Below are 25,015 nucleotides of genomic sequence, written 5' to 3'. Positions count from 1 at the left end.
TTCACGTTTTAGTGTCTTTAAATTCATAAGAATACTTTCGCACATGCGCAGTTCATCGTAAAGAAAGCACCTGTTCGACTCGTGGAAACATTTCTGAATGTTATGAATAAAGTTCTATCTTCTTAATCGAAATTGTCAAAAGTTTTTGATTAAAAGTTGTATCAAATATGACGAAAATACGTTCATTTGACGAAACTACGACAAGCGAACTGCAAATTGTGATCGTTTGAGAAATATTGAAATTAAAATGCGAACGGTCCGAGGGAAAACTCAAATGACGAAACTACGACAAAAGAACTGCAAATTGTTCTCGTTTGATAAATATTGAAATTGAAATGCCGACTGACTGATTTTACTGGGGAAAATAATTATGAGGTCGATAAATAATTAACGGATTAGTGATCCATCCGATGGCGATAAGCGGATTATCTGTAATCATAACTTGTAACACCTGTTGTAAATGTTAATTAGCTGAGGGTCATAAACTTGTCAGAAACAATAAGACAGGTAGAATTATATTAATTTCATGCGAAAATATTTTTACTCTTTCCAAATTTAAGTGACGAAATTGATTTGGAATACTTTCGTCATTTTGAAAACCTTTTCGTAAATGACGAAAATGACAAGCGCTAGCAAAATCACTGTAAATTAAAATACAATTGTTCACTGTAGAATTTTTGTTTGTCTTTCTGAAAGTTATATCAGTAAATGCATTTATAATAGTCATCGCAAAAATCTATGGTTGAAAAAAAACAAGTATGACTTCAGGTTGCAAATTTTTGGAAGAGAAGAATTTCTAAAATTAACAGAAGAGTTTTAATGTTTGATTTTCACTTTTAAAATCATAAATCAAATACAAACTGTAATCATTCACTATATGAACTCTGAACAAACCTGGGCAGTTATGAGTACTACAATTTCTTGTCTCCTCATCTGGGCCTTCACAATAAAATCCCCCATATTTTGGTTCTTCACAGGTCCGATTTCTTGTCTGGAGTCCTCCACCACATGTTGTTGTACAATCAGTCCAGTTACTCCATGCATGCCAAGTACCATTCACTATGTATATTATATTTCAATAAGTGTTACTTAATACTCATCAATATAGAAGTCTTCTATTTGAAATAGTAAAATTAAATATTGTTTCTTTGTTTTTGCAACTATCACAGAAAATTAAACATGTTTAAATTATGGTATTTCTGTTAATACTTGTATTTTTAACTTATTTAATCTAATTAAGCTTTAAAAGTTCATATGCAATTATGAAATAAAAATTAAACACTAACAAATTCCATAATTTTATTATTTACTAATATTTTATAACCTTCTTATTAATTATTTATTGTAAATACAAAATTATACTAACATTATAAAGTGGAAAATTTTGCTGAGGCTTTATTATTATTATTGGTAATTTCTTGGCAAAGTTAAATTTGTGAAAATGTTCTCTTGTGTAAATTTGACTTTTAAAGAAGAACAAAATCAGGTACAAGAAAAACACAAAATTTAACCCTCTGAACAGATTAGGTTATAAGAATCAGAGAATTCAGACTCCACAAAAAAATACCACTTTACAGTAATTTGTAATTTTGTTTAGTATTAACATTTAAAATAAATTATCTTTTCAATATATGTTTGAACTGCTATTTAGCTTTGTGATTTTGTTATATATATGTTTATAAGTGAGCGTTTATAATCTAACAAAATTAAACCACTCTGCAACCTAGTAAGAAATTTAAAAAATAAAATATTTGCTCATTCTAATATTTGTGCATTAAATGTATGTACAAATGTACTTGTTTAATTTTTTGGTGAGACGAGATCTTTCTTCAACTCCTCAAACAAAGGAAAAGATATAATAAAGCAATTTTTGACCCCTTGAAAATTGAGAAATAATTATAAAACTCTCATGTGAAATCTTTCATTTCCATCTTTTCTTTGTTCCAATGACATTAGCCTGTTAAATATCATGAACAAATTATTTATTTTTGTCTAACAAAGGATTGACTGGTGTATAATAATAAGGTTATCCCTGGACTTCTCCAATTAGGCAATAAAACCATTATATAGAGGGACATATTTTGGATGTTCAAATGATTGGGACTTTTAATCTAATGCCTCTTTTAGGGAGTGTTCCAAGCTTCCAGCATGTTAAGCAACCCTTGCAACAGCTCTTTGAGGGGTATGATAGTGACCTGTTGCAAGGCAATTTTTTTGCTCCTATCTAACATACCCCTCCTGAAAGTAGAAATTCCCATCCTTCATCCCAGCCAACATGCTTTACAGAGATTCATGTTTTGTTTAATTAATTTGATCTGTCCTGAATATACATGAAATATTTGCCAATGGACACAGAACATTCTGTAATACATATTTGTTTTGGGCCTTCAATCTTCTTGTAATCAAAGGGAAAATTATCATCTCATTTTGAGATTTGCCATCAAAATATAGATATCTGCAAAACTCTTCCCACCCTAAAGAACCATATTGCTTTAGGATGTCATGCAAAAAGATGCTGTTGCAAGTCATTTATCTTATTTTGTACAGCTGTTGCTCATATCTATTTTTATAAAAAGTATAAATAAAATGGCTTTCTTTTGGTCGACTATGTCAATTTTGCACATCTTTATGACATCCAACTACTAAAATGACTCTATCATCCCATTCATTTATTACAAAACTAAACACAATGTAAAAGGATATAGAATAATTTTCCCTTTTCTGTAATTCAAAGGGACAAATACCGTAGAAAGGCTTGTATAGTTCGCACTGGTACATAGTCCGCACCCCCTTCTCCCCACGAAATTTTAGGTAAAAAAACTTTTTGTAACTGTTAGAAAAGGAAACTCCGGTAATTTCAAATCCTGTGCGGTCGTTTGCGGTATTTTCTTGGAAAAACCTGTTTTCCATCATCAAACAGAAGCTGAAACTGCTTGTAAATGATTCTAGAACGCTTCATGATTGTTAAAATAAGTTTGATTCACTTAAAAAACAATTTGGAAACTTGTGTATGTTTAAACAGGAAGTTTAAAAAGCATGTGTAAAAGAAGAAATTGACCAGTGAGAGTCGAAATCCGTACATAACAGATATCACTATAATACGACTTTGAAAGTAAAACAGTTCCATCCTTTTGTAAAACAGTCTTTGGTATATATATCACATTAATGTTTGAAGGGTCTTAAGCTAATATAAACCATATTAGTCAGTATGAAACACCAAAACGGAACGAACAATAACCGATTACGTTTTGTAGTTTACAAATTCTAAGCTGGTTTACGGTTGTCTTTTTCACTATGTTTGTATCGTTTCAATCAAGCAGATACCATTTTCTTTCAACCAATGCATTGAAAAGAAACGAGAAATTTGTAATGAAAGGTTTAGTTTTTATATTAATCAGTATTAATTTGATATTGAATAGAAATAACTTAATATGGATGAGTTAAAATAATTAGTTTGAAAAATGATAAGAGCGCCCTCTACAATATAAATAACAAGATGGCGGAACGTAAACAAACCACCTCGCCCGCGAAATTGAATTTTTTCTCTTATTTCTTGCTTATTTTACTCTATAGTCCGAACCCCGTCTGGAAGGTCCGATTTTGGAGAATAAAACCGCGGACTATACAAGCCTTTCTACGGTAACTGCTTTTATCATTCCTGCTCCTTTGCTCATTATTAGTATCCGTCTCAAAATATTTTTCATGAACAGAAAAAAACTACTGTAGATTTCATATTCAAAGTTAGAAAAGAGTATTTACAAAATTTGATTATACATGTACTATACATGTATTTATTTATTTTTCATATATCAAGTACACTATATATAATAATTTTACTGTATGTTATATTTTGTGTGTGTGTGCTAATATTCTTCTATGAGTGCAATGCTATCAACTGTAGACGATCTATGATATCTCTGGCAAATATATGTTTCAGTATAAGAAGCATTACCAGGGCAGTTGTGTGTATTACAATCTTTATAATCAATCTCTGATCCATTGCAGGGTGCACCTCCAAACTGAGGTTGTATACAAGTCCTATATCTACTCTGTCCTCCTCCCCCACAGGTAACATTACAGCTATCCCACAGAGACCAGGGCTGCCACACACCATCAACTAAAAAACATGCCATATTTTAATCAGGAATTATTAACCTATAATCTTGTGTCTCTTAGAAAAAAGTTTATCAATATTCATCAAAATTTGCTCTAATTTAACATGCAAAACTTGAATCTTGATTAAAACTATAAAGGGTTAATAAAAATAAATGACAAAATCTAATAAGGTTCATTTGATATAGGTGTGATTAAGTAAAAAAAACTAAAATTGAATACAATTTTAATGCATTTTTCTGTACACAAAACTGCAAGTTGTAAGAATATAATAACACTGACGATCAATAGTTTTCATGAAGTTTTTATTTTTTTATCTTGACAGAAGTCATTTTGATAATTCATACAGAAAGCAATCAACAACCTGATCAAACAAATAAAAAAGACATTTTCAGATGATTCAGTAAAGGGAGATAATTTACTATAATCACATTTAAAAGGACTTACCAGGACACTCTACCAACATACAGTCTTGTACTTCAGATATATCTCCTGTACAGTTGTCACCACCATAGAAAGGTCCAAGACAAGTTCTGTTCCTTGACTGCCAACCCACAGCACAAGAAATAGAACAATCCGTCCAATCTGCCCATTCTAACCACACACCGTCAACTGAAGCCAAAATTTATGGTTGCTATGCAAGTTAGCGTTAATGTATACAGTATTTTGTGTGATCCAATTAAATTGCTGGTTAATTTCTAAGCAAAGAAAACACTTGTAATTTTTGCAGAAACTACAGGTTTTTCTTTAAAATTAAAGCAACTTTAGCCAACCAGCATTTAAATTGGATTAAAATAAATAAATGCATAAATAAAAAATGAAAGCTTCAAGTTTATGGCTTGGACAGCCAAACTTGACTAGAAGATAATATCTTTTTTAGTTTTATACTACCAAAATGCCTCCACCCCCTCCATATGACCTTTCAACTTGCCAGTTCAAGTAATATTCTATCAACAGCTACTTGAATTCTATGAAAGATTACTGTAAATGCAGAAATGTTTGTGACAATCTGTAAAAAAACTTGATTTTAGATAATTTTTGAAGGCATTATATCTGTCAACTTCTACCACATTTATTGTTTATGCGTCAAGTGTGACTGTTTATTTTCTGATTATTAAAAATAAGCGATTAAAATGGGATAGGATGGGAAAAAGCATGTGCAACACTGGGAATCTGGGTTCCATCAAAACTGTTACCTGGGCAGTGATGTGTGTTACAACTCTCTGTTTCCATGGAAACACCAATACAATCACCACCTCCATGCATGGCTTCATTGCATTCTCTTGTTCTGTTACGACCTCCACCACCACAGGTTGTACTACAATCACTCCAGGCCTCCCAAAGTTTCCATGATCCATCAACTGGAATATACAAAATCAAAATTTTTGCCACATAATCTGACAACTTATTTAAATCATTAAAAAAATATGATAATTTGGCGCGATCCAACTAATAGCATATGCTAATAAAGAGCTGTGCCATGAGCGCATGATACGCCCGTCTCATTTTCAACAAATAAAGTTCCATTACTCCTCAATGTCATATCAGAAATTTATAAAAAAAAAAACTTAAAGGGAGCTTATTTCAATAGATATAAACCAGTCACCAAAGTTTCATGAAAACTGCTCAATGTATTTTTGAGTTTTGTCCGAAAAAACTGGAAAATCCCCCCTTTTTTTATGAATAGAATCCCATAACTCCGAAACTTCAAATCTAAAGCATAAAAATCGAAAGGGAGCTTACGTCAATAGATATAAACAATTCACCAAAGTTTCATGAAAATTGGTTAAAGTGTTTTTGAGTTATATTCTGATATGTTGATGATGGACAGACAACGATATACCATAATATGTCTCGTAAACAGGCGTATAAAAATGAAAATTTATTTATTTTTCAAATAAGGTATGCATATTTTAGGCAGAAGGGTGACCAAATTGGAGAGGATAACTTGAGCATGTAAATCAACATTTTAAAAAAAATTCACAGAAAAATCTTACAGTTATTTATATAGAATACAAGTAAGAATGCAGAATCTTGACAATTTTTCCACCTGATATCTTTCATCAACATAAACTAGTTGAGCAGGTATTTTTTACCCTTCCAGACAACCAAACTTGATCCTCTATGTTGGGTTCCTGTTACTCAATATTTGTTTTCCGTAAGTGTTTTGTTGACTGTGGTCTTTTGGTTGTCTTTTATTTGAGGTGTTCTTTTTTTTTCAACCAATAGTTTTTGAATGCCTCCTTGGTATCTTAACCTCACCCTTTTTTTTGGTAGTCTTTGAACATAATCAATATCCCAGAATTAAATAAAAAATTATACTCACTTGGACAGGAGAAAGAGTTACAAGCTTCAATTTCCGAGTCTGGCCCAGGACATGGGGCACCATCATAAAGTGGTTCAATACAAGTTCTGGAACGATTACGATTTCCATATCCACAGGTGGCAGAACATTCAGACCAACTTTTCCATGCTGTCCAGTAACCATCCACTGTAATAACAATAATTGCTTTTTTATTTACTGATATTCTTTTTGTAGACCAATAATTCTGTACCTTTTAGCACTTTGAAACAACAGCTTTTTTCTCTGGCACTTTTTTGGATATCATAGTTTTACAAAGGAATATTTAAGGAATAATATTGGACACAGTTTACAAAAAACTTTTAAATAGACACTGAAAATAAGGCTGAAACTATTTACATTTTTGGAAAGCAAAAATTTACCTGGACACATTTTTGGAAAGCATCCTCTAACTTCTCTGTCATCTCCAGGACAATCAGCACCATCATGTTTTGGTGCATTACACTCCCTTGTTCTGTACTGGGTACCATTCTCACAGGTGACTGAACAGTCTGACCAGGGGGACCAGGCAGCCCAAAATCCATCCACTGTAATTCAAATTACCAAAATAAATCATGGAAATGCTAACATCTTGTATAAATAGAGCTGTTTAATTATTTTACTGATGCATGCAAACTGATTTTTTTCACTTCAATTGAAAGACTTTGGCTTTTAAAAAAAAATCCCAATACTGCTGCAATATTTTTTTCCCTCAATCTTCAAGGATTACTCAATTCAGTAAAATGTTGGTCATAAATCATATACCAAATTAGGATGGAGCAACAGATTAAGTTAGGAAATTTTAGGGTGTAATACAATCAAACCTTCCTTTAAATGTCAAATCATTTGGGAAAACACTTCTTTAAATCTTACTTTTTGAACATGGAAGAGATTCATTCTCAAACTTCAATATTATTACTAACAGAAACTTCTCATAGTGACATTTGAAAAATGGTGGACACACTGAAATAGCTCACCTTTTAATCATATAATGACTGAACTTTATGTTGCAAGGTAGTACTACAGGTATCACAAAAATTTACAGATAGATGATCCATATCAAGAAAACACCGACAGAAATGTCTTGCCTGCTTAACTGATAAAAACTGAATACTATATTGACAGGTTATGGGAAAATGGTCTTACTGCATGTATCTAGAAAACTTAACCTTAATTAAAAAACCATTAAGATGAATTCAGTTGACCCCTGTCAGACAAATCTACCTTGCATTGAATCCATAAACTAAATATTGTTGATCTATTACTGAGCAGTTTTGATACAAATTTTCTTTTGATTAAATTTGCACCTGCAAGAATTTTTTTTAGCATGTGTATGATTTGTATTGTTATTTTAGGAAACATTGTAACAACCAAAACTATTTTGTTTACTTTGTAATAAGCAAGAAATATTTTAATCAATGTTTTCAATTGAATTATCTCTCTTTGTCCATAATTGCAGTGTTCTCAAAAACTGACTGTCCTTTTTGGTCTTTTTGGTCTTTTTTTTAGCATTATCTTTGCCCTTTTTAGTAAAACACATATGCCTAGAGTATTATTCCTATATTACCTACTGAAAAGTTTCACACACAAATAATTGCACAGCAAACCACTAAAAATGCCATCTCTGCAGTATACAAATTGAAAAAATTAATCAAAAACTTTTTTTAAATACTATTACATGACACATTTTTTTATCTGTTTACTGCCTACAGATATGTAACAGTGTTCATACATGCAGGTTTTTAGGTTATGATATTAGGAATATGCACACATGCATGGGATTATAATAAATAAACCATAATTATTTTTGATAATTACCTGGACACATAATCATTGTACAGTTCTTATAATCTACTTCATTGCCAGGACAGGGTTGTCCTCCATGATTTGGTGGGGGGTGATTACATTCTCTCCTTCTAGTCCTTATCCCATCTTCACAAGTTACTGAACATTCGCCCCATAGAGCCCATAAACTCCAAACTCCTTTCACTATTGAAACATATGGTAAGTTTTTGTACCAAATACATGCATTTGTAAACCTTGTTTATGCAGTACTCAGTCAATATTCCCTATCCTTAAAATTTTCACATCAAATATCACAGAAATAGTTAAAAATATTCCCTACCCCTAAAATAAATTCAAGATATCCATAATCCAGTATACCAAAAATAAGGGTGGCATATACCACTTTTCTAAAAGAAAATGAGTGAATATCAACTATACTAAATAAACTGTTGACACAGAGACATGTCTCGCCAGTTGGCAGAAAATTCAGAAAAAAAACAATCTAACGACAGCAACATTGCTAATTGGAAATAGTCGTCCAACTGATATGTACTGATAGTAATTCAACTTTATAGAAAATATCATTGATTTATCACAAGTAGTTCCTATCAAACTAACTTAGGCAGAAAACAATTGTCGATGATGTGGCTGTGGCCGCCATGGCCTCCACCGCCGAAAAGCATCACCTTACATTAGACTCCATAATGCTATTGTATAAGTTTGATTTCACTTGAATAGTTATATTGGAATTCTGTTCTTTCAAGTTCAAATTCGTGATCATTTTCTAAAGCTTATAAACTTTATCGTTGTTCCAATAGCATCCACTATATTTCTTTTTCTTAAAAAATAATATCAACAAAACCATGAGAAATTCTTACAAAACTGAAACTTAACAAGATTTCTAAAGTTTAAAATCATCTGCTATTAAATTTTGGGCAGAATAAAATTTATGTTTTATCATTTTATCTAAGAAAATTCTTTGGCAGGTAGAAAAGAGGGGTCTTTTCACTTAACTGATCATAAAGTATTGTGAAATTTTCATGAATTATGAGAATTTTTTTAAAGATTTTATTGCAAAAGAACTGCAGGTTGTTAAGTTTGTTGCTAGTTAGTATCTGATAGATAAATATTCTATCATCACTAAAACAGCTTCAAAATTTAAGAAGAGCTTTTATTAAGTCATCTCTTGGTTTAAATTAAATTGGAATAAAAACACATATTATGTTTGGTGTAAATAACAATTTACCTCTGCACTGCGCCCCAGCAACTGTCTCACATGAGTCAATCTCATGTCTCTCACAGCCTTGTAGTGTTTTTTCTGTACCATTACATTTCACAATAATACCTGGCTGACTTGCATTACTTGGGTAAGAACTATCTGAAATAGCTGTGAAAAAAATACAAAGGATTTTTATATTATTTCAAAATAATACTTGAACCTGAATTAAGTAATTCTAATTCACAATGTCAGAGCAAGAAAGAACATAGTAGTAAGTGATGAGATGGTGAAATTTATAGAATAAGATCAACCATTGTTAATTATCTTACCAATCATTAACAGTTTTTAAGATAATTATGAAATATCCCAAACATATTTGCCAAAAGAGTAAACTTATTTTGGCTATTTTGGCAAAAAAGCACTGTAACCAGAACCTGAGAAAAACTGCATTGACAAGGGAATACCAAAAAGTCATAATATCATAACACTGCTAAAAAAAAAATTCCCACAAACATGCTTTGGTATACAAAACTGGGAAAAGTACATGTCTCTAAAATGAATATCAATTTTAAGGTAAATTTTTTCCCTCTCCAATATATACTTCCAGATACAAGTAAACAACTAGAACAAGTATTTATAATAGAAAAGAAGTAAGAATGTCACTGACTAATTACCATTAAAAGCTCCAATAAATCCTCTCTGTTTACAAACAATTTGAGCTGAAGGTAAGTCCCAGTTATCACCACACACCTGTAACCACTCTCTAGTTATATCATTGTGCATCTCTATTCTACCTTCTCCAAATAGTGTACCATTACGAAGTCTCACCATTCCTGAAATATGAATTATACATATTTCTCTAAATAATGTACCATTAATTACAAAGTCTCGCCATTCCCAAAATATGAATTATACAGATTTCTCTAAATAGTGTACCATTACGAAGTCTCACCATTCCTGAAATATGAATTATACATATTTCTCTAAATAGTGTACCATTACAAAGTCTCACTATTCCCAAAATATGAATTATACATATTTCTCTAAATAGTGTACCATTACAAAGTCTCACTATTCCCAAAATATGAATTATACAGATTTCTCTAAATAGTGTACCATTACGAAGTCTCACCATTCCTGAAATATGAATAATACATATTTCTCTAAATAGTGTACCATTACAAAGTCTCACTATTCCCAAAATATGAATTATACATATTTCTCTAAATAATGTACCATTACAAAGTCTCACCATTCCTGAAATATGAATTATACATATTTCTCTAAATAATGTACCATTGCAAAGTCTCACAATCCCAAAATATAAAGGATAAAGATTTCTCCAAATAGTATACCATTATGAAATATAAATGATACAGAAATTTCTAAATAGTCTAATGTGAAGGTTTGGTACCATTAAAACCCGCTGCATTTGTTTGCACCTGTCCTAAGTCAGGAATCTGATGTTCAGTAGTTGTCGTTTGTTGATGTGGTTCATAAGTGTTTCTCGTTTCTCGTTTTTTATATAGATTAGACCGTTGGTTTTCCTGTTTGAATGGTTTTACACTAGTTATTTTTTGGGGCCCTTTATAGCTTACTGTTCGGTGTGAGCCAAGGCTCCGTGTTGAAGACCGTACTGTGACCTATAATGGTTTACTTTTATAAATTTTGACTTGGATGGAGAGTTGGCACTCATACCACATCTTCTTATATCTAACATTACAGAGTCACACCATACATGAAAAATATAAAGGATGAGTATGACTTAAGAAGCTTAAAAGGGTATGATGTTTGAGAATATATATATAAAAGATTTTTTCCGTCAAACTTTTATTTTATGAAATTTTCTGATGTTTTCCCGTTCATTGAAAATCACTTGATACCTAACTTTGATTGCATTACTCTCATCAATAGTAGTTTCCATATCAGAAAATGTCAAGTGTAAATAAAGCAAGGTTAAGGAGGATCCCTATTTCATTTCTATGTTTTCAAAATGAGAAATTTGAAATCTAATATGAACAATTATAAAAAAATGCATATAGCTGCCTTATTCTCATCTTGATATTAAAACATAATAAAATCAGAGGTTAAGACCCAATTTTTTGATTGAAGAATATAACTTTCACATGAAAAGCGTAAAAATCACATAGCATTTAGACATCAAGGTACCATATGCAAACCTTCATATTTAAGACTGGGACAAACAGCTGATTCTGATGTTGGACCAAGACTGTACCTATCTACACCCAACTTATACATACCTTTACATTTAAGACTGTCACAGACAGCTGATTCTGATGATGGACCAAGACAGTATCTATCTACACCCACTACACCACCATTACTACAGTTCCTGGTTCTCACCATTGTACCAGGACCACATGTATTCTTTGTTGAACATTCATCCCAGCCTCCCCATTCATCCCAACCTGATAACAAAAAAATAGGAAGTTTACAAAACTAAAAACTATCATTTATATATCAAACTCTATCTGGACTACTCTGCATCCCATCATCCCTGATAAGTTGTCTTTCACATATTTTCTCAACTAACAACAACATGATTTAACATCTTTGCTGTAACCTTTTCTTTCTTCAAGTAATAAATATTGCTCCACTTACATTACATGTATATGATAAGGCTGTCTCTTATAATATTAAAACACAAATTTTCTCAGATAACAGGTAACTTATGAAAACAACCTCAGGTTTGGTAATAAATATCTTATTCTAGCAACCAGCATCAGTGGAGATAACTTTTAAGGACTACTTTGGTATACTACAGACAGCTTTGGTACTCAGTATCAAATCATCAACAATCGGTGTTACATTTTTGTACTTTGTAAGAGAAAAAAAAACTTATATGGACAACTTTTGTATATTCAATATCTTATCAATGATAATGTATTGATTGACTGGTAATCAGTATCTGACTCATAAGGGTCTGAGTCAATTGAGAAAGCCAACAAGGGCGAACTTTGTATGATACTCAGTACCTAATTATAACACAAATGTCAGAAAAGATGGCCTACAAGTAAAACATTTATTTTTAGATATATAATAAATAACAATTAGTGTCACGGGAGAAAACTTACTAGGACACTTTTTGTATGGACAGGTTTGGTACTCAATATCTGACCCATAACAATCCGTGTCTGGTCTATCTTCATTAGTCACTGTATCTTTACATGCACGATTTCTTATCTGATATCCATTTCCACAGGAAGCTGAACATCCTCCCCATCCTGACCAATCAGACCAGGCCAATCTGTGTTCTGAAAAAAAAAATACAAAATGGTGAAAAAAATATCCTTAGATAAACTTATAGAATAAATTATGTGTGTCCTATTTTCAGAAAATTGACATATTGATTTATTAAACAAAGCATGCAGTAGGATTTTCTCACACTATATCTACTGGGTTTTCTTGAAGTCCAAATGGTATAATCAAGGGAAAACGCAATAGACTGTTAAATTCTGCTCATATGCATATCGTCATATATATATATTGGTCTAAAACTATATTAACAATTTTCAAAATTTTTTTTGTCTTTGTTTCTTCCTTGGTTGAGATACATGCAATTACAAGTGTATTACTTTTTGGTATAGTTTTCTGTGATGTACAGTACTGTAGAGTAGAACAGATCAATTTCAGATCCTTGTAAAGAAAAGCTTGGACACAGGATCTATATTTCAATCAGATTGGACTTTTAGCAAGATAAAGCCTGTCATATGGTTGGATGTTGAAAATCCTTGAAGCTGATATGGACACCTCTAAATGTCTAGTTTTTATTCAACTTCTCTCTTTGGCATTTTAATAATTATATTACGAGATATCTCTTTCATTCATATAATTTTTCTTTTAACATGTTTAATTTATAGTAAAGCTTACTTTGTATATCACAATTCTGTCCTCCCCATCCATTGCTACATAAACATAGATAAATTCTGTTTCCGTCATCATCTCTATAATTATCTAAACATTGTCCATTATTTTTACAGGGGTAACTTCCACATGGTCCTACTGCTTCCTTAAAAACAACATGATTTTATATCACTGTACTACATTACCTGCACGTATTAGTTCTTTAAAAGTACTGTAAACCAACTTATATTTACAGACACTTTTTTTGTGTTGTCCTTTCTAGCCAATTTCTGGGTTATGTAATTTTTGTCATTTTCAAATTTTTTGATGGAATATATATTAATGTTTAATATAGTCTCATTATTCATGCTGTTTTTTTCTACTTTGGAAAGTCACACTAATGAAAATGAGTTTAAACCAGCTTCTAGAGCGATGTACAGATGTTTGTCTATTTTTGTACTCTTGTGTGCTTTGATACTTTATTTGGCCTTTAATAAACTTTTTATGAATCGAGCATCACTGAAGAGTCTTTTGTAGACGAAACGGGCGTCTGGCAGACAAAATTTGGATCCTGGTATCTATGATGAGTTTTTTATCAATAAGGCAATGACTGCTTTTTCATTTTTTGGTCTAGTCAGATTATCAAAACTTAAAAGCCAGTAAGGAAGAAAAACAAATATGAATAAAAACATGTACTTGTATTTATTTGAACCAAATAATGTTCAGTAGCAAATATTGCATGCTGATTTGCCTATTCAAGAAGGTTACAGCTGCAAAATTGTAGCAGCTGGGATGAAGGAGGAAAGAACATAACAGAATGTTACTGGAGGAAAAATATCTCTGCCACAAATTGCTTACAATATCTAGGATCTCTGAATCACAAATTCACATATGTTCACATATAGTTGTTCATGGTCTAACATCAGAGACATATACAGCATGTACAGTAAAACCTGTATTAAGCAGTCACTTTTGGAAAGTATCAAAAGTGACCGCTCAAGAGAGGTGATCTTTGAAATGAGGTTCTGAAAACAATTTTGAATCCGAGATCACCTATAGTACGGATCGGGGCAAATTGTTTTAGTCTTTTCAATCGCTAGAGTTATGGTTATTGCCTCAGTGTGTTAAAAAATGGCTGATTCCGGCGCTGTAAACGTGAAGAAAACATTCAAAATATATCAATATTCGTGGAGAAATAAGTCGGTGATACAGTTTTCAATGAAAATGGAAAGGAGTGGTACAGGAGGAGTTCACCTCCTATTGCAGAATTTCCGTTGCAAACAGGTTCCAATTTTCATTTTGACTTTGATACTGAACACCACATATTTTCGGCATGATTATTTCGGAAGTTAAAAACATTAAAATGACCGTTGTTAAAAGTTGAAATGAAGATTTCGTGCAATAGGTGACCGTTGACCGCGTTAGAGAGGTGACCGCTGAATTGAGTTAAATTATATAGAGAAAACTTTTGGGAGGGTCTGAAAGTGACCATTGGAGGCAGGTGAGCGCTGAAACGAGGTGACCGTTAAGGCTTTTTTTATTTTCCCTCATTTGCGCAGAAATCTCTTTTTTTATTCATCTGGTCTTGTTTGTCACAAGACTTTGAGTAAAATATAGGAAGGAGCATCATATTGTTTCCCGCAAATTTGTTGTTTTTGATTACCGAAAGAAAACTGCCAGTTAAACAATTAAAATAAGTTCCTTACATTTTAAAATGAGTCTGGAGCTTATTCAACATAATTTTACAGCAAACAAATTGTGTTCTCTTGGGAAACTCACCTGATCAATCAGTCAGATTTCAGTATCTGATAAGAATAACAATCCGACTTGGTATCTTCGTGGTTTTAAAGATATCAATTATAACAATTTTATAATATTTTAATAATTCTTTGATTTAAAAAAAAAAAACGTTACCTGATGCAGAGACATATATAATATAATACAAGAAATTCGCAACTCTAGAAGAATCTAAGTAACAGCCAATGAAATGTCTCGGCCACCAGAAAACGATTAATATCGATTCAATGGAATGATGGGATTGGAAAAAAAATATCCGCCATTGTTGTGAAGAAGATTATATGCCTAATGCCTTGTATTATATGTCTCTGCCTAATGATAGCGTTTCTTTGTTTACATTGAAAATGACGTCACAACTAAAATCCTTAACAACAGGACCAACATCGGAAACGTTTCCGTATTTCCGTTTCTTTTTCAACAAATTCTGAAGTTAAAATGTTTAGAATTAAAAAAAAAATTTATATGGACTAAAAGGCTATTTTTTTTTCTGTGACGGTAGGAAGGCGTCACAGAAAAAAAATATAAAAATAGACCTTCAAGACATCATAATTATTTGGACCTGAGACTATTATAACACATCTCAGTTTGGACTAGCTATTACCTAGTGACTTTTTTTTTCTTCAATCTTTGTCTTTGTGGCAGGGTATCTCTTCAGTTGTTCTGTCGATGTGTTTAATTACTCTTCACTTATGTAACATTATCTGATCAAATCATGAAATGTACTTTTTGTGTGTAAAAATTCTACCGGAAATCGTTTTTCTAAAAAGAGAGGCCAACATCGGAAAGATATCCGGAAAAACGTATGGTACGCCGAAAATGTTGGAGAATATTCACATAGGCGACAGAACACTACAAGGACCAAGACGCCCCTATTCATTTTTTTTAAATCAACATTGATAATAAAATAGATGATTATAACAACAAAGGGAAAATTTTCTTATGTGTATACGTTAGTGCCCTTTTGCCCAAAATAGTCCATGATCTCGTCGACTTGTACGTGAATAGTACAGGATGAAGCTTCTCGAGAGAAGGTGTGAGTAAAACTGTTTCTACCTCACACCGAATTTTTATATTGAAAAAAAAATATAAGGGAAATAGAGAAATACTATATTGGCCTTCAAATTTCCAATCGTACACCGGCCCTGATGAATGTATCGGATCGAGACATGATGATAATACACTGAATTGTATTTCCGCCGGTACTATATGTCTGCCATTTCAATGATACCAAACTTATTTCGACTATCCAAAAAAGAAAAACTAAAAATTAAAAACATACAAAATCACAAAAATAATGTTTTTCATCTTTTCTATCTGTCTGGTCCCTTGGTTGTTTTTCGATGGTTTTTTTTTTACCATATCATTAACGGTGTAATATCAGAAGTATATTCCTAGTGTAAAGGACTTTTGGTAATACGTAATAACATATTTTCTGTCATCATATACCTACGTGGAAATGAAATTGACCCCACTGGCTTTGTCGTCCCTCCTTTAATACCAAGTACTGTAAGTGAAGCAGTTACACATTGTCCATAGGTTTCGGTCTGGTACTTTTGACCTTATTATGGTCACCAGAATTAAATATAGGCCTTTGATAATTTTCAGAATCGGCTTGCTGATACTGTCCCGGGGTTGCCCCACCCTCTATTGTTTGTATTTTTATCACGTAAAAAATCGGACGCGAAAAGTTAAACTGGATTGATGGGAATGAAGCTTTTGGTTGTGCTAATTGCGGTTGCTGATGAATAAAGGTAGCACATGCGTGAAGGAACATGAATATGGAAGCAGATGGTGTATGCTTTATCTGCTTGACAATGGGTATTCAGTTTTCAAGACATAAATTGCAGCCCTTCTTAGTCTGGGTCGAGATGATTTTTTTTACGACCACTTGGGTTTCCAGGTCAATCCACCACTTTTAATAAACCCTTTGTTTTACAATACAAAAATTCTGGAAATTTTCGACGCCCTAACTCTCCCACAGTTTAAAACAAACAAAAATGCCATTTTATACTCACCCATGTCCATATTATTTGGTTATTGTATCCAGTTGGCCTTAAAAATCCAATACTTGTTGTATTTCATTATATAAATGAAATCATTTCTTTTTCGAAATTTAAAGTATGTAAGGGCCGTGAAAACTAATGAGGCAACAAGACTGTGGCTGTGACAACTATTGAGTCAACATGTGGCCATATATACTATTGAGCCAATTTGTGGCCGTAACAACTATAATGAGGCAACATGTGGCTGTACTGAACAACTATTGAGTCATCATGTGGCCGTAATAACTATTGAAAAAACGTGTGACCGTAACAACAACTGGCAACTTGTGGCCGTAACAACCAATGAAACAACTAGTGGACGTAACAACTATATTGAGGCAACATGTGGCTGTAACAACTATTGAGTCAACATGTTGCTGTAATAACTATTGAGTCAACATGTGGCCGTAACAACTATTGAGGCAACATGTGGCCGTAATAACCATGGAGTCAATTTGTGGTCGTACAACTACTGACAACGTGTGGCGGTAACAACTACTGAGGAAACATGTGGTCATAATAACTATTGAATCAACATGTGACCGTAACAACCAATAAAACATAACAACTATACTGAGGCAACATGTGGCTGTAACAACCATTGAGTCATCTTGTGGCCGTAACTACTATACTGAATCAACATGTGACCGTAACAACCAATAAAACAACTTGTGAACGTAACAACTATACTGAGGCAACATGTGGCTGTAACAACCATTGAGTCATCTTAATTGTGGCCGTAACTACTATACTGAGACAACATGTTGCTGTGACAACTATTGAGGAAACATTTGGCCGTAATAACTATGGAGTCAATTTGTGGCATAACAACTATTGACAACTTGTGGCCGTAATAACTGTTGAGTCAACTTGTTGTCGTAATTACTATTGAGTCATTTTGTGGCCGTCACAACTACTAAGACAACATACGGCTGTAACAACTTTTGTGTCAACATCTTGCCGTAACAACTATTGAGTCAACTTGTGGCCGTAACAACTATACTGAGGCAACATTTGGCTGTAACAACCAATGAGTCAACAAGTGACCGTAACTTGATAACTATTGAGTCAACATGTGGCCGTAACAACTACTGAGTCAACATGTGGTCGTAATAACTATTGAGTCAACTTGTTGACGTAACAACTATATTGAGGCAACATGTGGCTGTAACAACCATTGAGTCATCTTGTGGCCGTAACAACTATTCCGAGTCAACATGTGGCCGTAACAACTATTCTGAGTCAACATGTGGCCGGAAAAACTACTGAGGGAACATGCGGTCTTAACACTATTAAGCGGCAACATGTACAAGCCTCAGTAAACATTTTTTCAAGTATTTTCAATAAAATAGAAAATGGAAATGTGGAATATGTCAAAGAGACAACAACCCGACCAAAGAGCAGAAAACAGCCGAAGGCCACCAATGGGTCTTCAACACAGCAAGAAAATCCCGCACCCGGAGGCGGGCTTCAGCTGGCCCCTATATAAAAAGGTTTACCAGTTCAGTGAAAATGGACGTCATACTAAACTCCAAAACATATAAATGAACTAAAATTAAAAAACATACAAGACTAACAATGGCCAGAAGCTCCTGACTTGGGACAGGCGCAAAAATGCGGCGGGGTTAAACATGTTTAGTGAGATCTCAACCCTCCCCTATACCTCTAGCCAATTTTGAATAAACAAACATACAGCAATACCCACAGTAAAACTCAGTTCAAAAGAAGTCCGAGTCCGATGTCAGAATAGGTAACAAAAGAAACTAAGCAAAATGACAATGATACATAAATTAACAAAGGACTACTAGCAGTCACTGACATGCCAGCTCAAGACTTCAATTATTAAACTGATATTGAAAGATTATGTCTTCATCATATGAAAATCAAGCACAATCCCTCCCATTAGGGATTTAGTATCATACCATCATAAAATATATGAGAAGAACATAACCCGTATCATGCCAACAACTGGTTTTAGAACAAATGTGTTTATTTCCGATGCAAAGACCCTATGAGTGAATCAATATTAATACCAAAATATGCCACCTTCAATGACCTGACAACAGTATCGTAACTATATCCCTTCTGAATAAGTCTGTTTTAAGGCTTGGTTAACTTTTGAGGTGAATGCCGACATTTTTGTGCTTTGTAAAGAATATTACCATAAAAGATTGGATGTGAAATACCTGAACGTATAAGATGTCTGCATGTTGATTTATATTTACGAATAATGTCCTGTGTACCGATGATAAAATTTAGTAAATGTTTTGACTAGTTTGTGATATCGAAAACCCTGGTGTAATAATTTTTCAGTAATACAGAGATTTCTTTCGCTAAAATCAAATACACGAGCGAATCGAATAAGTTGGGATATATAAACACCATAAGATGGTGACAAGGGAAGAAAAATCATCTCTTTTTTATCATAAATGTTGGTATTAAGCTTCCCGTTAAAGATATAGATATCAAGATTTAGGAAAGGGCAGTGTTCATTGTTAGTATTAGCTTTATTTAAAGTCAGTTCGGCAGGATAAATTGTAACTCATAACAATACAGAAACAGGTCCGCAATAAGTGGTGCACAGTTAGTTCCCATTGGAATTCCGATAACTTGATGATATACGGAATCTCCATAGCGAACAAAAAATGTTATCTAGTAAAAATTCAAGGGCAGTTATAGTATCAAAGCAGGTCCATTGACATAGTTCTTTTGTTTGTTGTTACTAAAAAATGACCTAAAAGAGTTTGAACATATATATTCGCATTCTGACTTTTTAAATGCCCATTGATTAGGTGTGTGAATTTTTTCTAAATAAGATTATGAGGCAAAGTGGTATATAGGGTAGAAAAATCAAAACTTTGAACAGATTCGAAATCACCAATATAAGCATGCAATTTATCAAGTACTTCCAAAGAATTTTTGACACTCCAAAAGTAATTAATTCCACTATTTTCAAAGGCCTTATTTGAACAATTTATTACCAGGTTTTTGATTGTCCTAAGTGTACTTGTAAGTAAAATAGACAGTTAAGTAGAGGAACAATGACTGGAAGACGAAATAAATCTATATTTGTAAGGTGTTTTGTGCAGCCTCGGAAGCCAGTACATAGTTGGAACTTTCATTGTATTTGGTTCTGCTTGTAAAGAGGTAGCTAAATGTTTGTTACAGATGTCATTTTCCGAATATGGAGTCAGTTGGAATGTTGGTGAATTAGTGATTTCCTTTTGCAGAACCTCAATGTAAAATTTACGTCAAACAATAATGATATTATTAGCAGCCTTATCAGCCGGGACAAAAAACAAATTCCTTCGCGAGTTCTTTTAGCTTATGTTTGATACGAGAAATAGGGCTATTATGGTTGTTGTTAGGAGTAAAATTCTCTTTAAAATTTTGTATACGTATATCAACTATGTTCATTACTGAATTAAAAAAAAGAATCTAAGGATTTTTCAAGATAATTTTTCATGGTGTTGTTGATAATGCATATCGTCAAGTTATACTTTCATAGTGTTATTACAATTCATTTTCAACGTTTTTTATTCTGATTTTTTAATTGTATTCGTTAAAACCTTATAGACAAACGTCTTGTCTCGTGGTCAATTAAAAAAAACACGGTTATTGTCATATTACGACTGCGGCAGGCATTGTTGATCAGTAACAAGGTATTTAGTGGATCTGTTGGCATGAAATAGAAGTTCTTTCATAATAGAAGTGCAAAATGGAAGAAATATTATGAATTATCATTTCCAAGAACAAATGTTATAGCATTTGTTCCTTTCGGAATAAACGGTATAGAATATGTGCTCCGACAGGAACAGATATTATAACATTGTTTGTAATAAAATTTCCAGAGGAACTTCTGTCAGGCAGAACAAATATACGTTGACCCAGTGTAATTGCTAAAACTTATATTGTATCATGTTTTTAAGCATAATTCTTGTCTACAAATTTCCTTCCGTCAACTCTTTTGTTAACTCTTTTGTGCATTATAAGGTCAGAAAGTCAGAAATGTTAAGATTTGATTAAAATAAATTGCCGGATACGTATGGATAAAGGAATAATACAAATCTTTAAAAAACAAAACAAAAAACAAAAACAAAAAGCATTGAATACGTGAATACAGTAATATTGACTACCGTTACTTACTGGGTCTATAGAAAATGCTCCTCGAAGATGATAGTCAAATTCAGAGTTGTTATTTTCAAAATCACCGGGGTAGTCAATATGCGTAGCATCGTTCAGCTGACAAACATGGTCTTTTTGGTCAAAATTAAAAGACGCACACCTTTTGTTTTGAAAGCATTCCATAGCACACTGAGTAACTAAATGTTTTGTTGTAAATTCCGATATGATATGGCCGTTTAGTTTCTTCCTCGGATGTGAAAAGGTCTCGTTTCTCGAAAACTTGTAAATTTGACCATTACAATAAGTTGACATAAAAAATAAAATACATATAGTTAATCTACCACCGGCCATTGTTTCATTCAGACTAAGATATGGTAAACTAGCAAATTGCTAGAAAAATTATAGAATTATAAATAATTAAGGAAATTTCGTTTGTTACCTTGTATAGTCTTTTTTGCAGGTAATTATTGCGTATAATTTGCGTGTTTAGAGTGATAACATAGACAATTGGGGACTAATTAAATAACTAAAGATTGATTAACTTGATAAGAAGTAACACACCTGGTCCCAGGGTAATTCATCAGCTTTAATATTTTATTTGATTTTATAACTTATTTATTTCTAATTTCAAAAGCAAAGAAAAAATCAGGGCTAGATTCAATGTAGTGATTATGCACGCATTTCAAATTTAAACTAGATTATAATGGGTCTCATTGGGGTCTAAGCGTGACGCGGGATTGGCTGATTTTTTGTAAGCGTGACTCGTGAAAATCAAATTATTGTGCGTGAAAACAGGAAACGAAATGGGACGGGACACGTGAAATTACAAGCGTTATTATTACAAGGATAAGCGGGATACGGAAATGTGATAAAACAATAACCGGGATCATACCCCCCCCCCCCCCCCCCCCCCCCCAACGGGACCCCCATTATAGGCATTTCGTAGTTATTTTCAAAATAGGCTAGGCATGGACCTCTTCTTCTTTTTCTATGATTCTGATATATTTTCATTAACATTCATATTTTAAATTGTGAAGAAATAAATTTAGATTCAAGTCACCTTTTCATCAATTTTAGTGGACACTAGTACAATATAATACAGTTTGCTCGAATTTTGCCGTGTTCATACCTGCCCCTGAATTGAGGCCTTGGAGCTGGTTTCATTGCGTTTGATTCAGTTACAGCCAATTAGTCTTATCATAGACTTCTATTATGGCTTATGACCCCCTCCTACTCTCATAATAGGCTATGGGCATGTGTTACGAAGTTTTCATAGTGCGTGCAATAATATCAAACAGCAAAGATATTGAATAAGTCTAAAGAGATAACTGCTATTTTGAATATTAACCAAATTGAAACGTCTTTCACATCAATAATATTTATTGTCTTAGTGCATCTGATGGAAAGTGGGAATCATAGTTCGTGACAAATAAAAAAATATAAGAAAATCCACAAACTTTATTACAAAGATTTTTGTTATGAAATTTTAAACATATAATACTCAGTTGTTTGACCATGTTGTGCTACTGTTTATTGTTTGCAAAACATTTTTTAACAACCTTGACAATCCAAAAATCCATATTTGTGATTGTTTTGAAATAATATCTATATTAAAAAACTTGTTTTAATGAAATCATTGCTAGCACTGAATGCTATAATCCCCTATTAAGTACAGAATTATAAAATACAACAGTGCAAGGGAAAGGCTGTGGATTTTCTATAAAATTTCCATATGTTAAATATTGAAAAAAGATAAGGATTCATAATTCTTGAATTCATTTGTCTAAGACAGAGGTCGGAGGCTTTTTCTAATATTTCAGGGTGCTTTTGTCAAAATAATCCATACATAAATGTATCCTGACAGTCCATGTGCTTGATTGACAGCTCATTTCTAATATGAGGCAGGTGCAGCGCTAGCTGATGAGCTCTCAAAGGTTTTAATGGGTTACAAATTTTATTTTCATTGTCTCATCCATGCAACAATTTTGCAGAATTTTTTTTTATTTTAATTTTATTCATTTTCCCAAACTCTAAATCATTATTTTTTTTTTTGTTAGATATTGAAATAGGAAAAACAGTTGTGTATCTTTTTTTCAATTTAGATTTGCTTTGAACCAAAGGATTCCATGTATGTGTATCACACATAAATAGATCACAGTGTTTACATAAATTAAGAAAATGTAGTTTAAGCAACATGGTTTATTGAAGTGTTAACCAAGGGAAAAAATTGTAACGGACCAATCCTATTCACATATTTGTTTGATGTAAGAACTATATACATATATTTCATTTATAGTAATACCAAATATTTCTATCATCACATTCAAAGACTTGATCAACTACATTTGGAAGATTAGTATAAAGGGAGATAATTCAACTTTACTTTAATTCTTTGCTTATACAGTGGTCTTTTATCTATCACATGTCACATTATTGGTGGAAGATTTTTGAAAGAACTAATTTATTCAATTAACATAAAAAATTAAAAAACACTTTCATTCTTGTCTTCAATCATAAATGTTTAAAACAGAAACAAACTACGTGTAGATATAATTTCTATCTCTCAAAAGGTTTCAGAACTACATTGTTACTATATATATATAAAAATATTAATTTTCGCGAACCATTTAGGTCACGGAAATTCCATTTTTTGCCATCAGTAAGGAGAGTTGTACAAATAATGTGAATACACAGAACCCCGATCCAATTCATCTTTTGCTAAAAATATTTATCATTTTCTGTTTTATATCTCCTAACATCATTCCATTTTTCTCTAATTTCGATTAAAATATGCCAAAACCTGCAGTAAAAATAGATGTATGCCCCAAATAAACATTCCCCGATTGGTTGAACTACTATGGCGTCAATGTAAGCCTCGATGTAAAGCAACGCAAGCCTCGATGTAAAGCACACGCTTCCCAAGAGTAACGAGAGTTGTACAAATAATGTGAATTCACAGACCCCCGATCCAATTTATCTTTTGCTAAAAGTGTTCATCATTTTCTGTTTTGTATTTACCAACAACATTCTATTTTTCTATAATCCCGATTTAAACATGTCAAAACCTGCAGTAAAAATAGATGCATGCCCTAGGTAAACATTCCCCGATTGGTTGAAAAGCTGTAGCCTCGATGTAAAGCAACGCAAGCACACGCAAAAATTTCCGTTGATATGTTGAACTTCGACACAGGGCCTATTCACAAGGAGACTTTCTTGCGCTCAAATGTAATTCTAAGTGAAATATACTGGGAAAGTAAAATTATATTCTTTTACAGAAATATTTACACATTTTATAATTAATGTATTGTCATGCTTCTGCATATTTACGCTGAGCTTTAGTAAAATATAATTATATACAAATTTTGTTACGTCAAGCATTAAGAGTAAGAATATATTTCGCGCCAAAACAAGTAAATAATCTGTGTCACCACCAAATAAGTTTATCAGCATCTTTCTGAAATTTTGCAACAGAAAATAGCGTTAATTATAGAGAAATTTTGGTGAGTATTACTTATTAATGTTAAGGTTCTCCAGAGGTAGTTCTCTACATGCACCTTCTTGGCGGTCAATTTAATCCCATTTATCAATACACCTTATCGCTATTCCATGTATTCCCGGCTGACCCGAGAATCTGTCCCGCTTGAACTTTTGACGTCATACAACAATCACTTTTCCATTGTGGCGTCAGATATTTTGTATTGTGACGTCAAAATTTTACGGGAACCTGTG

The 25,015-nt window shown here is 32.7% G+C and overlaps 1 protein-coding gene across 1 annotated transcript in view; it reads right to left on the bottom strand.

The window, feature by feature from the left end:
* Window positions 1-21,637, bottom strand: part of LOC127727218 (SCO-spondin-like) — a 61,801-nt gene extending 40,164 nt beyond the window's left edge. Inside the window, exons 1-13 of the mRNA XM_052234808.1 lie at window positions 21,308-21,637; window positions 13,350-13,488; window positions 12,554-12,733; window positions 11,720-11,887; window positions 10,133-10,291; window positions 9,486-9,626; window positions 8,273-8,443; window positions 6,838-7,002; window positions 6,440-6,604; window positions 5,310-5,474; window positions 4,561-4,725; window positions 3,953-4,117; window positions 895-1,059 (exon numbers count right to left, since the gene is read on the bottom strand). Coding sequence (XP_052090768.1) covers window positions 895-1,059; window positions 3,953-4,117; window positions 4,561-4,725; window positions 5,310-5,474; window positions 6,440-6,604; window positions 6,838-7,002; window positions 8,273-8,443; window positions 9,486-9,626; window positions 10,133-10,291; window positions 11,720-11,887; window positions 12,554-12,733; window positions 13,350-13,488; window positions 21,308-21,637 — 2,278 coding nt within the window. The remainder of the gene's footprint in view (window positions 1-894; window positions 1,060-3,952; window positions 4,118-4,560; window positions 4,726-5,309; window positions 5,475-6,439; window positions 6,605-6,837; window positions 7,003-8,272; window positions 8,444-9,485; window positions 9,627-10,132; window positions 10,292-11,719; window positions 11,888-12,553; window positions 12,734-13,349; window positions 13,489-21,307) is intronic.
* Window positions 21,638-25,015: the final 3,378 nt, after the last annotated feature.

Source organism: Mytilus californianus, unplaced genomic scaffold, assembly GCF_021869535.1.
Source record: "Mytilus californianus isolate M0D057914Y unplaced genomic scaffold, xbMytCali1.0.p SCAF_1, whole genome shotgun sequence".
Taxonomy (NCBI): Eukaryota; Metazoa; Mollusca; class Bivalvia; order Mytilida; family Mytilidae; genus Mytilus; species Mytilus californianus.
The sequence above is the reverse complement of the archived record's forward strand: the minus strand, read 5'-3'. Positions and strand labels throughout refer to the sequence as shown.